Source organism: Durio zibethinus, chromosome 2, assembly GCF_047325235.1.
Source record: "Durio zibethinus cultivar Kanyao isolate XHJ-2024 chromosome 2, ASM4732523v1, whole genome shotgun sequence".
Classification (NCBI taxonomy): domain Eukaryota; kingdom Viridiplantae; phylum Streptophyta; class Magnoliopsida; order Malvales; family Malvaceae; genus Durio; species Durio zibethinus.
Genome location: NC_143163.1, coordinates 34,967,354 through 34,981,153, shown reverse-complemented (window position 1 = coordinate 34,981,153; position 13,800 = coordinate 34,967,354). Strand labels below are relative to the sequence as shown.

At 35.7% G+C, this 13,800-nt stretch overlaps 2 protein-coding genes across 8 annotated transcripts; one reads left to right on the top strand and one right to left on the bottom strand.

Moving 5' to 3' along the window:
- The first annotated feature begins 323 nt into the window (after positions 1–323).
- Positions 324–4,288, top strand: LOC111318004 (uncharacterized). 3 transcript variants are annotated; one of them, XM_022920606.2, is made up of 2 exons: positions 324–594; positions 1,135–4,288. In XM_022920606.2, exon 2 carries the CDS (start codon positions 1,259–1,261, stop codon positions 3,605–3,607), a length of 2,349 nt encoding a protein of 782 aa, XP_022776341.2. In that variant the 5' UTR covers positions 324–594; positions 1,135–1,258; the 3' UTR covers positions 3,608–4,288. The 3 variants fall into 3 exon arrangements, with proteins under 3 accessions (XP_022776341.2, XP_022776339.2, XP_022776340.2); XM_022920604.2 differs by having other exon boundaries at positions 1,091–4,288; XM_022920605.2 differs by having other exon boundaries at positions 589–691; positions 1,091–4,288.
- Positions 4,289–7,927: 3,639 nt separating this feature from the next.
- On the bottom strand, positions 7,928–12,852 carry LOC111318001 (F-box only protein 6-like). Of its 5 annotated transcripts, none has more exons than XM_089753459.1 (3): positions 12,533–12,852; positions 10,993–11,075; positions 7,928–9,411 (listed from the first exon to the last, which is right to left on the bottom strand). In XM_089753459.1, exons 2-3 carry the CDS (start codon positions 11,073–11,075, stop codon positions 8,166–8,168), a joined length of 1,329 nt encoding a protein of 442 aa, XP_089609585.1. In that variant the 5' UTR covers positions 12,533–12,852; the 3' UTR covers positions 7,928–8,165. The 5 variants fall into 5 exon arrangements, with proteins under 5 accessions (XP_089609585.1, XP_089609578.1, XP_022776335.2 ...); XM_089753452.1 differs by having other exon boundaries at positions 10,906–11,075; positions 12,533–12,851; XM_022920600.2 differs by having other exon boundaries at positions 10,906–11,092; positions 12,533–12,667.
- Positions 12,853–13,800: the final 948 nt, after the last annotated feature.

Sequence of the window (13,800 nt, the reverse complement as noted above, 5' to 3'; positions counted from 1 at the left end):
AAATATTTTTAATTTTTTATTGTAAAAAGCACAAAAAAAACGAGTTTTAACAAAATTTCCCTAGAAATTATAAAAATATTTTTTAAAGAGAAACACAAGAAACAATTAACCCCACTAGAAAAAACTTTGAGACAATATTTGGATAAAACCATTTGAAGAGTTAAAAATTAACCATGGTTAAGAATTCCAACCAATTATAAAAAAAGTTGGTTAGGGTTAACATTGACAATACTTTGATAAAGTCATTTAAAGAGTTAAACATTAACCATGGTTAGGATTCCCAACCAATTATAAAAAAAGTTGGTTGGGGCTAAAAAGAAAAAATGCATATTGAAATTGAGAGAAAGAAAGGTTCCGTACAACTAATAAAAATTAAAATGTTTTTTTTATGGTTTTTGGTTATTTGGGAATAGCCTTGTCTTATCTGGGTTAAGAGGGGTTTTGAGAAAAGTTCCAGTTTTTGGGGGATTTTTTAAGATTTGAGAGAGAAAAGGGGGGCATAAAAAGAAAAAAAAATTGGTGATGGAGGTATGTCCATGGTGTCTTTCCGATACAAAAGAATGTTCCATCTACTAGCCCTCTTCTTATTATAAGGTAATAATTTCACTCTTTTCTGACAAAAATGAAAAATACTCTTCATAAGCTGATCACTTGATATACTAAAAATTTCTGGGTTGTGATTGACAAAATGGTATTCCCCTGTTTGTTTTCTTTCTTTTTTTTTTTTCAAAAGCTGAACCAGAAACTTGATTCAACGTAGATCCATGGATGTTAGTTGTGTGTTAATTTGGATTAGTTTTCCTTGTAACTTGGTTCGGATTAGTTTTATTCTTAAACGTTTCTTTATTACCATTTCATGTGTCTTTGTTTTCAATAATTGCCAGCTAAGCCATGTAAGAGAAAGAACTTGGTATGCGTTTGACCGTTTCTGTTTTGCATTTCTTCATTTATGTTCCGATGTTCGAATTTGTTGGCTTGTAATTACTTGTTGGAAATGAATCACTTGACTAAGTTTTTCGCCTCAAGAAGTTATCTTCTTGGTGATAATTGCTTGCTCTGATGATGTTTCTGCTTTTATGATTTTGGGCAGTGTTCGTACTCGGGTCGTTTATGTTTGTATCGGTTTTCCGTTAGGTTTTGGGATTCTTCTTGTTTTCCAGAGTATGATAAAACTCAGAAGTTGAGGAATTCATAAGGCTGAAACTTTTAAGAGTTTGCTGGTGGGTCTTTTATTAGAGGGCAACACTGGGAAAGGGAAATGGAATGCAATAAGGATGAGGCCACCAGAGCTAAAGAGCTTGCTGAGAGGAAGTTCGTTGCAAAGGATATTAATGGGGCAAAGAAATTTGCTTTGAAGGCCCAGAATTTGTATCCTGGGCTTGAAGGTATCCCCCAAATGATAGCAACATTAGATGTTCATATTTCTGCGGAGAACAAAATAAATGGGGAAGCAGATTGGTATGCCATACTTGATGTTAACCCACAAGCTGATGATGAAGCAGTGAGGAAACAATATAGGAAGCTGGCTCTAATGCTTCACCCTGATAAAAATAAGTCTGTAGGAGCTGATGGGGCATTTAAACTTATTTCCGAGGCATGGAGTTTGTTGTCTGATAAGGCTAAAAGGGTAGCATATGACCAAAAGAGGAGTGCGAAAGTAATACAAAAGGTTTCAACACCTAGTGGCAGTTCAACAGCATCAAAAGCGGCAAATGGTTTTCACAACATCACCAAAACAACTACTTCGAGTGTGAGGGCTTCCAAGAGTAACCAACGTGCTGCTCAGTCTTCAACTACTGCTGGTCGTTCGTCAAACCTGGCTGGTCAGTCTTCATCATCTCATAAGCCAAAGCCAAATACCTTCTGGACTGTCTGTCATCGATGCAAGATGCAGTATGAGTATCTGAGAGTGTATCTTAATCATAATCTATTGTGCCCTAACTGCCATGAGCCATTTTTGGCTGTAGAAACCGCTCCCCCAACAACATCTACCCCAACCCCTTGGAAATTTTCACAGCAGCGGCAGAATCCAAATAGTCAAGCAGCTAATAAAAGCACAAATAATTCAGGAAGAAACCATGCCTCCTCTTCTAATGTCGCAGGATTCAGTAGTGATGATTCATATGGTCAAAACAACGTCCATTGGGGTCCTTTTTCCAGGACTGGTGGTGCTTCATCTGCAGCTCAAGCTGCAAGTGTGGTTCAGCAGGCATATGAGAAAGTGAGGAGAGAGCGAGAGGAAGCACAGGCAGCTATAAAAAGAGAAGAGGCTATGCGGAGAAAGCATCATGCCTCTAAAAGGGCAAGCGTTGCTTCTTCAACTGGATACACTAATGCTGCTAAGAGAAGGAGGGGTATGGAAGACAGTAGTGCAAGCACCCATGGAACTGATATTACCCATCAAATGGGTGTAGGAAATGGAGGTCCAGCTAATCTGTCTGGATCTAAACTAGGCAGTTTAGAAACAGGTTGGATCAATGGAACTTCTAAATACAACAATGCAAGAGATATCTCTCAGGTAGAAATTCAAAGTTTGCTGGTGGAGAAGGCCAAGAGAGAAATTCGAAAGAAACTGCATGAATGGAATTCAATGTCAGCAGCTAAGACTGTATCAAAAGATATTATAGGCAATGAAAATGCGAATGAGAAACAAAGCAAATCTTTTGTAAAAAATGACATGCAGAATGAGAACAAGTCAGGGGGCTTTGTTGATAAAAACAATGGGGATCATTGTCTCAAGACTTTTCCTGGCAGTTCTGGTGTTGCTATCACTGCAGAAACATTGGAAGCGATGTCCATAAATGTCCCAGATCCTGATTTTCATGATTTTGACAAGGATCGAACTGAAAGATCTTTTGAAGATAACCAGGTATGGGCTGCATATGATGACGATGATGGGATGCCTCGATACTATGCTATGATCCATAATGTTATATCTCTGAATCCATTCAAGATGCAGATCAGCTGGCTTAATTCAAAGACTAACAGTGAATTGGGTCCACTTAACTGGGTAGGTTCTGGTTTCTCAAAAACCTGTGGGGAGTTCAGAATAGGCCGGCATGAGATCAACAGCTCACTTAATTCTTTTTCACACAAGGTTAAGTGGACAAAAGGGATGCGCGGGGCTATTCGTATATATCCTAGAAAGGGTGATGTTTGGGCTATCTATAGGAACTGGTCCCCTGACTGGAATGAGTTAACAGCTGATGAAGTAATACACAAGTATGATATGGTAGAAGTACTTGATGACTACAATGAAGAACTAGGTGTCACAGTCACCCCCCTTGTCAAGGTTGCTGGTTTCAAGACAGTCTTTCACCGACATCTGGATCATAGAGAAATTAAAAGGATTCCAAGAGAAGAGATGTTTCGTTTCTCTCATCAAGTTCCTTCATACTTGCTTACAGGTCAAGAGGCTCCCAATGCTCCAAAGGGTTGCCGGGAGCTAGACCCAGCTGCTACTCCAGTGGAACTTCTTCAGGTACTTATAGGTGTTAAGGAAGAAGAGATTCTGGAAAATGATAAGAAGATTAATGAAGAAAATGTTGTGGATGTAGGAAAAGCTAATGATAGAGGGGTAGTGGTGAATTGCGAAAAAGCTAGGTAAGAAGGGGATAATGGCTCTAAAGTTCTTGTGGATAAAGAAAATGTAGCCAATTTTAGAAATACTTAAGAAGATGAGAGAATGGAGCATACTGAATAAGCCTGATTAATTGAGTTCAAGATTAACTGGTTTGATGTGGACAGATGATATTGGGCTGTTGTAAAATTGGATGGTACTGATTCATCTAATGTGTACAACCTTGGGCTGTTGTCTCACTTGAACTTGTGAAGGTGACCTGAAAGTATATCTAACCTTGCAATGATCTTCACGTTGATATTTTAGGAGTAGATCCCCGGGGGGTTTTTGGGGTTTCTAGCGGTTCATCGAGAAAGCTCATTCTGGTATCAGTTCTGCTAAGTGGAACTTCTCAGAGTTTTGAGAGCAGAGAGCTAGACAGGCTATTTCTTCGCTGTTTCAGTCTAGGGAACACCTCTTTAGCATGCTGGATAAGCTGGCACTCTTACTATTTCAATTTTACAGTGTTTTCTTGCTCAATTGTCTCATCCTGTAGCATTTGATAGTCATGGATTCATGATCTTTTGCGCTTGGCTGTAGAGCTGTACCATTAGTTCATATTAGAGGTTCAATAACAGTGTAGATTGTGAGTTGATACAGTCACTGCTTAAATCATATTTATAATGATTATTTACTTTTATCAGATTTATATATATATATATATATATTTTTTTTTTTTTTTCAATCAGATGGTCCTATTTCTTCTAGTATCTTGATGTTATCTAGGAGTTTATCTCTCTTTTGTTAATTTAAATTATAAAATGTACAGGATGGCTCATATTGAAGAATTGTTTTGGGTGGGCAAGAATGATGATGCTTAAACCCTTATTTTCAAGGTTCTGACCTCTCCTCTTAAAAGCTCAACATATATCACTGAAATGCACTACCAGAAATTTAAGAAGTTTGTTTCATCCTAAATCATGTTATTTTCTGGCAGTGGATTGCTCTCAAATGTTGTTTTGAATATAAATAAATGGCATAAGAAGATTCAAAACTGCAGCCTAACATGATTTATTTTTTCTTTCATGCAGCACATCTTAAAATTATAGAATATAAAACTTAATTTGTTATTGTTGTTGTTGGATGGTTCTCAAATGTATATTTTGTGGGTTGCCTTGCATCCACCGATGATTTTTTCACTTTGTTGTTGTTTTGGGATTAGCCTGGAATTCTGAATTCTCCCACAAGTGATGCAAAAAGAGCAAAGCTGCTTCCTGGTTGCTTTGAGCTTTGCCTTTCACAATCAGAACTTGGTCCGATGATCGTACCTACCTTGCAAATTGCCTTGTAAATCTGAAATGTTAAGCATCGTTATTGCGTTCTTTAGTTTTTACCAGATAGGAAGAATTCAAAATCGTCGTATGGCTTGCAACCTAGAAGAAGTTGAATTCATCCATGAGAGAGGTCAAACATAGCAGAGCACATCATATAAATATTTTTTAATTTTCTTTTATATGGAAAATGGGATTCAAATTCAAGAAACGACTGAGTCAATTATTCAAATGTTCTCTAAAAAAGAGATTGATCTTTTACGTTTGTGGTGGACTTGGTAAAATAGAAAAATAGCCGTCCACCTCGTGAATATAATTTTTTATATATATATATTTTTTAAACTTTGCTTTAATCTACCTTCTTTTCCGACAATTTTAACCTATATTTTTTAATACTCTTATTTTTAATTTTTAAGTGTCAATATACACCACCTCAAAAGGTACATCTGCTTTGGTTTAAATCATTTTTAAGTTTTAAACAACATTAAATAAGTAAATTTTAATTACTTGTATTTTTCAAAAAAAATTGAATTTATCTTTAAATTTTAACTTTTATTTATATAATTTATCTGAAAAATATTATAAGTCTAAATCTTTTTTAATCTCTATTTTTAAAAATACATATTATTTGAATTAATACTCTATTTTTTCAGAGAATTAACACTCAATTGATATTTACTAATTTTTTCTAAATAAAAAGAAATAAAAAAATTACTTCGATTAAAAGACGGTTTCAACCAAACTCTTTAAAAACCCACACATCTACGTTTTTCCAACTAACCAATTACATACCGCCACGTATTCCCATAGGGTCAGGACCAATCACAGCGAAGTCGGTGACGCTACGCCTGTGGACCCTTCAATTATCTTTTCTCTGTCTCAGCTCTATATAAAGGCCGATGAATTAGTTGAGACAGTCCATTAGAACCCGGAGATTTTCGGGCGAAAACCAGGGAAGAAAAAAAAAATAAAGAGAGGGGGAAACTTCCTAGCCGGAAAGGAAAGAGAAGAATTCGCCTGAAATTTTCCGACGCTTTCTCGCTGCAATCGTCCCCTTATACCTGATCCCTCTGTCATCATGGTAATTTTTTACTCCCTTTTCCCTAAAAAACTGTTAATTTTTATTATTTGTGATCTTCGGTTTACGGTTTTCGCATTTATCTCTTTTATTAATTCGTTTTTTTTTTTCCTTATGTGCTTTATCTGAAGCGATCTGATCTAAATTTTTTTTTGTTTGTTTTTGTTTTCCGTTCGTTTCTCTTTTCGAATTCGCATGGAAAATCGATTGTATACTTCATAGGTTTTGGATCTCAAATTTAGCAGATTTATATTCCTAATAATTTGAACATGTATTCGTTTGAAAGTTATTTGAATAATTTAGGTTGATGGACCTTAATTTAACAGTTCTTGGATACAAAATTTAATTGCATTATTTCTTATAGTAGTAATTTGTATCATTGTATTATCAATTTAAAACTCTTGACATGACCCGAATGCAAGTAGTTTGAATTCTCTTCCTTTTCAAAGTTTAAGTGATTCGATAAAAATACTGTTTTTCTCAATGATATATTATCAATGTTAAAATCCATCACCAAAAAACAATTCTTCTTTCTGGGATTGGAAAAAAATTGGTTTTTTAGTAAAAGATTATCCAATTTGAAATGATCTCTTTTTTCTGGTTTGTGCAGACAACATCAAGGCGCCTTGCAGATAGGAAGGTGGAGAAGTTCGAGAAAAACATAACAAAGAGAGGAGCTGTGCCTGAAACAACCACAAAGAAGGGGAAGGATTACCCTGTCGGCCCATTGCTTCTTGGGTTCTTCATATTCGTTGTCATTGGATCATGTAAGATTCTTAGCAGCTAATTTGTTTTAGTTTTTCTTTTTGTTGGTTTTCTTTCATTATGGAGTATGTACTATGGACCTTACTGATCCTTACATGATATTTGCCGCTCTTGTATCGAGTTTTCTTGGGGTTCGTCAATTCTATGTTTGGGTTGAGTTCTTGGGTTGTAATCTTCATGGGTACTGCTAAAGCACCTATAATTACGATTTAGAATCTAGCAATAGTCCCCACCAGATATAGTTGGTAATGAAAATTTTTTTGCCTATCACAAGACCTTGTTTACTGATAAAATTATTTTTCATTCTTTGTAACAGCTCTCTTCCAGATTATCAGGACAGCGGCCAGTGGAGGCATGGCATAAGCCTTTAAAACCCATGTTAAGAAATTACAGACTTGTCTTGTCATGTCCTTTCTGTTAGTTTTGTAGGGAACTGATGATACGTTTACCAGATATGCGTACTCATGTTCTGAAGTATGCAGAATTGAATAAGACCTCTCCTTGTCTCCTTGTTCTTTTTTCTATGTCAACTTTTTTTTTTACCTGTTTCATTTGTGAATGAATGAGATAAAGACTAATAGCATTCCTTAAAATCCTTGTTAAACCAACAGATGCACCAATGGTCGTTATGTCAGCACCATTTATTTATGGTTTAAAGTTTTGACATGGAATTTTATGATTATTTAATTCAAGGTATATGGTTAAATTGAAATAATCGATTTCTTTTTAAATTTTCATGGGAAAAAACTCCACTTCATATTCCAAATTTTACTCTCTCACATTATCTTATGAGTTATTCCATTGGTATTAATACCATTCAACTGCATCTGGGTTGATGGTAATGCCGTGTTAACTATATTCAGGAAAAACTAGCCTGCTGCCTGCGCTTTTTCACCTTTAAGTGGGAGGACAGTTGGGCAAAGATACAGTGGTGGCTGGTGGCTAAATACCAGAAAACCCTATTTCCTTTATATCATTTCAAGGAAAGAGAGATTCTATAGGCGTGTAACAGGCTCTCGTGATCAAACAGTATGCTGAATGAGATTTCCACAATCATTTTACAAGAAGCTGCCAGGCCAACCAAATTATTAGAACTACAACTTACCTTTTCTGTTGAGAAACAAATCTATGCAATTAACCACTCAATTCTGTGTAACCATTATCTTAATTCACCATAATTGAGATGAGGTGCGCTTACACAAAACGCTTCTGAAATTAAAGTTATTCATCCACATGTTTGTACAAAAAAAAAAAAAAAAAAAAGAACATAGGCATTCTTGTTTACGCCATTAAAACAAAGAAAATCCGACTAATGAGGAACTAGCAGCAGAGCTTGTTAGTAACCAAAGCATAAATGCAGTGGCAAATTCAGAAAAATAGGAAAAACCTTCCTTAACATGCCAGTGCTGCCACAAACACAAAGGGTTGGCAATCAAGCAGTAGCAGTCAGGCACGGGTAAAAGGCAGTGCCACATGCTATCCACTGACGCTTTCTCCCCCGTGGTACAAAACATCCGGGAACCTTCAGCCACTCCCTGCTTATCACATTGTACGTAACTAATCGATTCATTTGTCTTGATCTCAATGACAACATAAGCATACCTTTGTTGCCCAAGCAAGTCATTCTAATGTGCTTCCCATAAAACTCTAAGCACCATATGTTTGGCATTCTGTCAACCTCCTTCCACAAGAGCGTCATCTTCTGCAGCTCCCATATACAGACACAAGTGGCGGCATTTTTAGTCAGCAATCCCACAAGCATGATCCTGCCCTCACACTCTGCAAGTGTGAGGTCACTCAGCTGTAACGGGCCTGGGATAATAAATTGCTTCCATACCCCAGTAACCATGTTGTAGGACACAATGCCTTCAGGGTCTGATCGCATGAAGTAAAGTGTGCTACCAACTGAAACTGCCTGTGACCGAAAGTTCAGCGATAGTGGCAGCTTAATGTTTGAAGGCATGCTTCCTGGTCGACTCCATGAATTCTTCACTGAGTCATAAACTTCATACTCTCCATCACACCCCACCCACAGGATCTTGTACCCTCCACTGGTTGAATTTCCATTCAGAGTCATTCCCACAGCAACACGTGACCACACTTTAACTGACCTAGCTGGCAACTCTTTAAATGACTGAGTCAAAGGATTGCAGACATAGAAGTTTCTATGACCAATATCAAGAAAGCAAACTAGACCACCTGCAGAAGCAACTGGCAGAGCAATCATCTTTGACGGCAGAAAAGAGATTGTTGGGTGGTGCCATTTCCTTGTGGAAGGGTCATACATGGCTCCAAAATTCATATTTTCATGAGTAATGGTATAGAACCAGGGATTGGCTGGTGGAATTTCAGCACAATGCTGAGAGAAACTTTGTGAGTCTAGCAAGGAATTCCATTTACGGCAAACTGAGCGGAAGCGGAAGAATGTAGCAATGGGAAGCCTTGCAATGACAGCTTCAAAAAGATCCTCGGGGAATTCTTTCCAAATTTCTTGTTCCATAACCTCAAGTGTAGGGGTACTTCCAGGTAATTTCTCTCGGTTCCGCTCCTTTCGTGATTTCTTGCTTGGTGGAGGTTTGAAAGGTTCCAACATCTTACGACTTCCAGATTTCCCAGCAGCCATTACGAGACTGTAGTAATCATCTGCAGAAGTATCATCAACATTGGCCAAGCACCACCTAGATGAAAGCTAACATGAGTTAGACATGTTTCCAGTTAATCTTGAAATAACCTGAGTGACCACTAGATAACTACAATAAATTTAGATCATTGAGCTCAACAATGTTTAAATCTTTAGTAGAAGTGCCAACTGCACCATTGTGCACATCACATTTCACATGCTACATATCCAGAGTTATTATGATCCGTTTAATTGATTCAGGCCTAAAGAGATAGTTCATCAACTTTCCTCAAGATCTTATTGATCAATAGATGCAGCACATGTACCTAATTACCACCAACCTTCCCTATTAGCTAAGTTTATAGGTAACAAAAAATCAAAACTGTTTTAGCAACATTCACAAATGGATGGTGGTAGTTTAAGTAACATTGGAACACCTGAAAAAAAAAAGACTTCTTTAGCAGCATTTACAATATAATTTCAGGAGAATTAGGTCAGGACTGCAGTGGGCAAATAGATCAAAAACCAAACAATCCTAGAAAAATTCTTGCGGTAAAATAAGAATACAAATTATAGAAAAAATTTTCAAAACAGCATAATATAAAAGTATTTGCTTCAAATATAAGATTGTTGGGAATCAAATTTGAAACTGCATATGGTCTATTGGTCTCTATGCTCTTTACATGCAAGTTAACCATCCTCCCAAGCAGCAACTAGGACAGCTATCAGCTACCAATCGAATTTACAAAAAAGAAAAATGTAAAACATCCTTCCATTACCCATAATCAACACAAGAAAAAAAAAAGTAGCTGAAGAAACCTAGTGTCTGCGGAGCAGCATGCTCCATAGGTTACCTATAGACTAATGCTAGAGTTAGTACGTGATAATGCAAGTAACTAGCAATCCATCTGGGTTTCAACATTCACATCATCTTTGAACTTTGATCATGCAACCAGTCAGCTGATTTCAATTAAGGGCCTGTGCAATGGGCCTTCACAGGATAAATATCTTTATGGCCATTTTATAACAAAAATCAAGCTAAGCCCCAGGAAAACTATTATGCCACAGGAATTTGTATGCTCCAGCCATGATATAAAATCATGTTTCCAAAAAAGTAAAATGCACCTTATCATCTTCATAATAACACAAAATGCACCTTAATATTTTCCTTACTGGCCTTTACCTAACATTTTCATTTAAAAGGACCCTGAAAATGCACCTTAGCAGGATAGATATTGACCACCTAGCATTTTCCTTATGAAAGAACCTCAAAATGAATGTTAGAAATATTGATCTTCACCAAACTTCAGAAATTGAGTTTACCACTAATATTTGGACTATGTGGATAGGAGATGCCTATACTAGTTATATCACACACTAACGTTTCATGATTAACAGATGAAAGAAGATATATAAACATTAGAAATATTAATCTTGATCAATTTTGGAAATTGCCTCCATCACTAATATCTGGATTATGTGGATACAAGATGACTATACTAGTAGTAAAATACACTAATTTTTCATGGTTAAAATATGAAAGAAGATATACCTGAAAAATAACAGGTACTGGCTCTTAGTCCTTTGAATTTCAAGAATATCATGACTGATAGGTTTATAGCAATCTCTAATAACTAACCTTTGTATAAAGGTAAGCTCCTTTAGGATTTTAAAATTTTGCTCAATTTTGGAACAAAACATCAGAGGACAAAGATGTGACATCTAGAACATCAATTCAACTGCATCAGAATCAAAAATATAATATTCATAGTACTCATCAGAGTTTGTAATAAATGAGTAAGATTGGTAAAATGAATATAAAAACATAGAAATATACAACCGGACCATGACAAAGCCTCCTATCTAAATTAGGTACACATTATTCTCCCAATTGATTGTGATTGCTTTCACCAGTCAGTTTGTATTTTTTTTAGTCATTTTTATGAATCCAGAATATGTGCAACATGTTTTAACAAGATCTTGAGAAAGAGCCCAAACTCAAAGCATTGCACAGCCAAAAAAGGCTATTCCTCCAGCCATTCCATGGTATGTTGACAGCAATAAGCTGTCAACCTCATGCACTATTAAAAGGGAAATTCAACTACGTGCTCAGTTACATTGCCAAGAATGCTTTTGCTTAAAGCATACCTATGCAGGAATATCAAGAGAGAGAGAGAGATTTTGGAATATCAACAAGGGAATTGACATTAATGACAAATGAGAAGAGCACAAACAAGCCGAGCATTATGAATTAACCAAGGACATAGTGCACTCAGACATTCATTTGTAAAATCCGAAGTTTTTAAGGAGACCTTGACTCGAGTAAAATCCAACAACTCTCTGTTACTCGAATCTCCTGGATTTTGTTGAAATACTAGTAAACTAACCTCTATTTATCTTCACATTTTGAATAAAAAAAAAAAAAAGGAAAATGAGAACAGCTGATTAGCCTATGGATTAATAATTATTCAAGAATCATAGGTTTAAGCCCATGTGTTCTCATAAAATCATAGAGCAAAGCAAACAGTTAATAAATGAGATTCCATGTTCATAGTCAACCATATAATCACACACAAATCAACCAAGAAGAGAGATATTCAAGTATCATTTATCAAAAGGTAATGATCAACAAGTTCAAAGTTGACCATGACAAGATGAAAAGAACAGCATCAACCCCTGATAAAGAAGGGGGAAACTGAAAAATGTAAAAGGGGAAAAGGAAAACAAAAGCAAAAAGGAGTAAGAAAGAATCTACACGATTGGAATACCACGAAAGAATAGTGATGAAAACTTTAAAAATGGAATAATTAACTAATTTTTGCATAAAAGAGTAGAAATTAGGTAAAAAAATGAATATAAATAAGCCAAAAAAAATCTAATGTAAGAAACATGTGGAAGACCCTGAAAAAGAAAATTTGACAGAAAAACACAACAGTGGCATAACAGCAATTGAACAAAATCTCAACCAATGAGAAATGCAAGGAAAGAAACTAACATTATCGGATAACAGAGGAACACCTACGACTAAATCACCTAATTTATTGTCCAAAACAGAAAAACAGAAACGAGAAATGACAGAAGCCGAGCAGGAAAGAAAAAAAAATTGAAAAGAAAGAGAGAAATGTGAGGTGAGAGAGCAAGAAGAGATTGAAGAGATCTAAGAGAGAAAGGAAAGGAACCTGGGGTGGTGGTCGTCGGGTGGATGAGGCAGTTGGTGAAAGTGAAGAAGGTGAAGAGGAGAGGAAGGTGGAGCAGGCGGAAGAAGAGGAGGAGAACCGTAGAGTTGCAAGTGCTCTTGAAGCTGACCGATGACCTGCCTGAGCATGGCCAGCCCTTCCATGCCCCAATAGCCTCTTCCCAACAACGCGAACAACGACTACAAAAATGAATTGTACTTTTGTATTTTTTTTTTTACTCTCCCTTCCTTAACCCCCTCCCAAAAAAAAACACAACCCCCCTTTTTTTTCTTCTTCTTCTTTCAATTCTCTCTTTATCTCTTCGAAGTGCTTCACCCCTTCTTGTGAGTTAGCCAGTCATCTATTTCCACGTCAGATAGCTATTATGATAATTTCTTGCAATTATTCTGACCCGCACGCAACTTTGTCATTGAAATCATCCCACTTGATTTTTACTCGAGTATCTATCTTCCTTCTTTTCCACTTTTCTCCTTTCTTTTTCTCTTTTTCTATTATTGCCCTCCTCTTTGCCCTTTTTTGTTTTTCTTCGTTTGAAATTAGGCCAATTTCAATTAGGTAGTGCCCCGGTATTACTATTGGAAAAAGAACAATCAAAGTTCAACTTTAGGACAAACTTGCACTTGGATATTTATCATAATGGTAAAATTGCATGTATTTTTTAATTCAAAGAGTTAAAATTAAGATTTTTATACTTAAAAAATATTTTTTTTTATGTATTGGTACTAACGAAGTTAAGAGATATGATATGTTTTATTATTAATTATTTTTATTATATTTTAAAATAGTTATGTATCATTCTACTAATAAAAATTGTGAAATTTAAATTTTTGTTATTAGTAAATGTAATAATTTATCTAAAAAGTTGTGTTTTGATAAAAAAAATTAAAAAAAATTGGAAACTAGGTTTACTAGTGTTCAAACATGATTTATAGTTATATATTAACAAGAAAGGTTAACTCTAGAAAATAAAAATTGCTTACTATATACACATTTTCTATTTTCTAAACCAAAAAGTCATGGAGGAAAAAAGTACATCGTAAAATTGAAATTTTAAAAACTTTAAGCAAGAAATGGAAATTTCCCATAAACCAAACATTTTTCTACGAGAGTGGGAGTGGAAGGGTAATGAAGTGAAAAGAAGAAAAATGAAGAGGTTTTGGGGTATATGATTCCCTCAACAAAATGGAATAATTTTTTAGTTTTTGGGTGGTTTTTTTTATTTTTTTTATTTTTTAGTCTTAGAATTAGTG

Excerpts from the sequence above, each read along its gene's own strand:
- LOC111318001 (XM_089753452.1), bottom strand. The coding sequence starts at position 11,075 with ATGTCACATCTTTGTCCTCTGATGTTTTGTTCCAAAATTGAGCAAAAT. Across the intron at positions 9,412-10,905 it reads CAGTACCTGTTATTTTTCAG|GTGGTGCTTGGCCAATGTTG; the intron begins GTATATCTTCTT and ends GCTTTCATCTAG.
- LOC111318004 (XM_022920606.2), top strand. The coding sequence starts at position 1,259 with ATGGAATGCAATAAGGATGAGGCCACCAGAGCTAAAGAGCTTGCTGAG.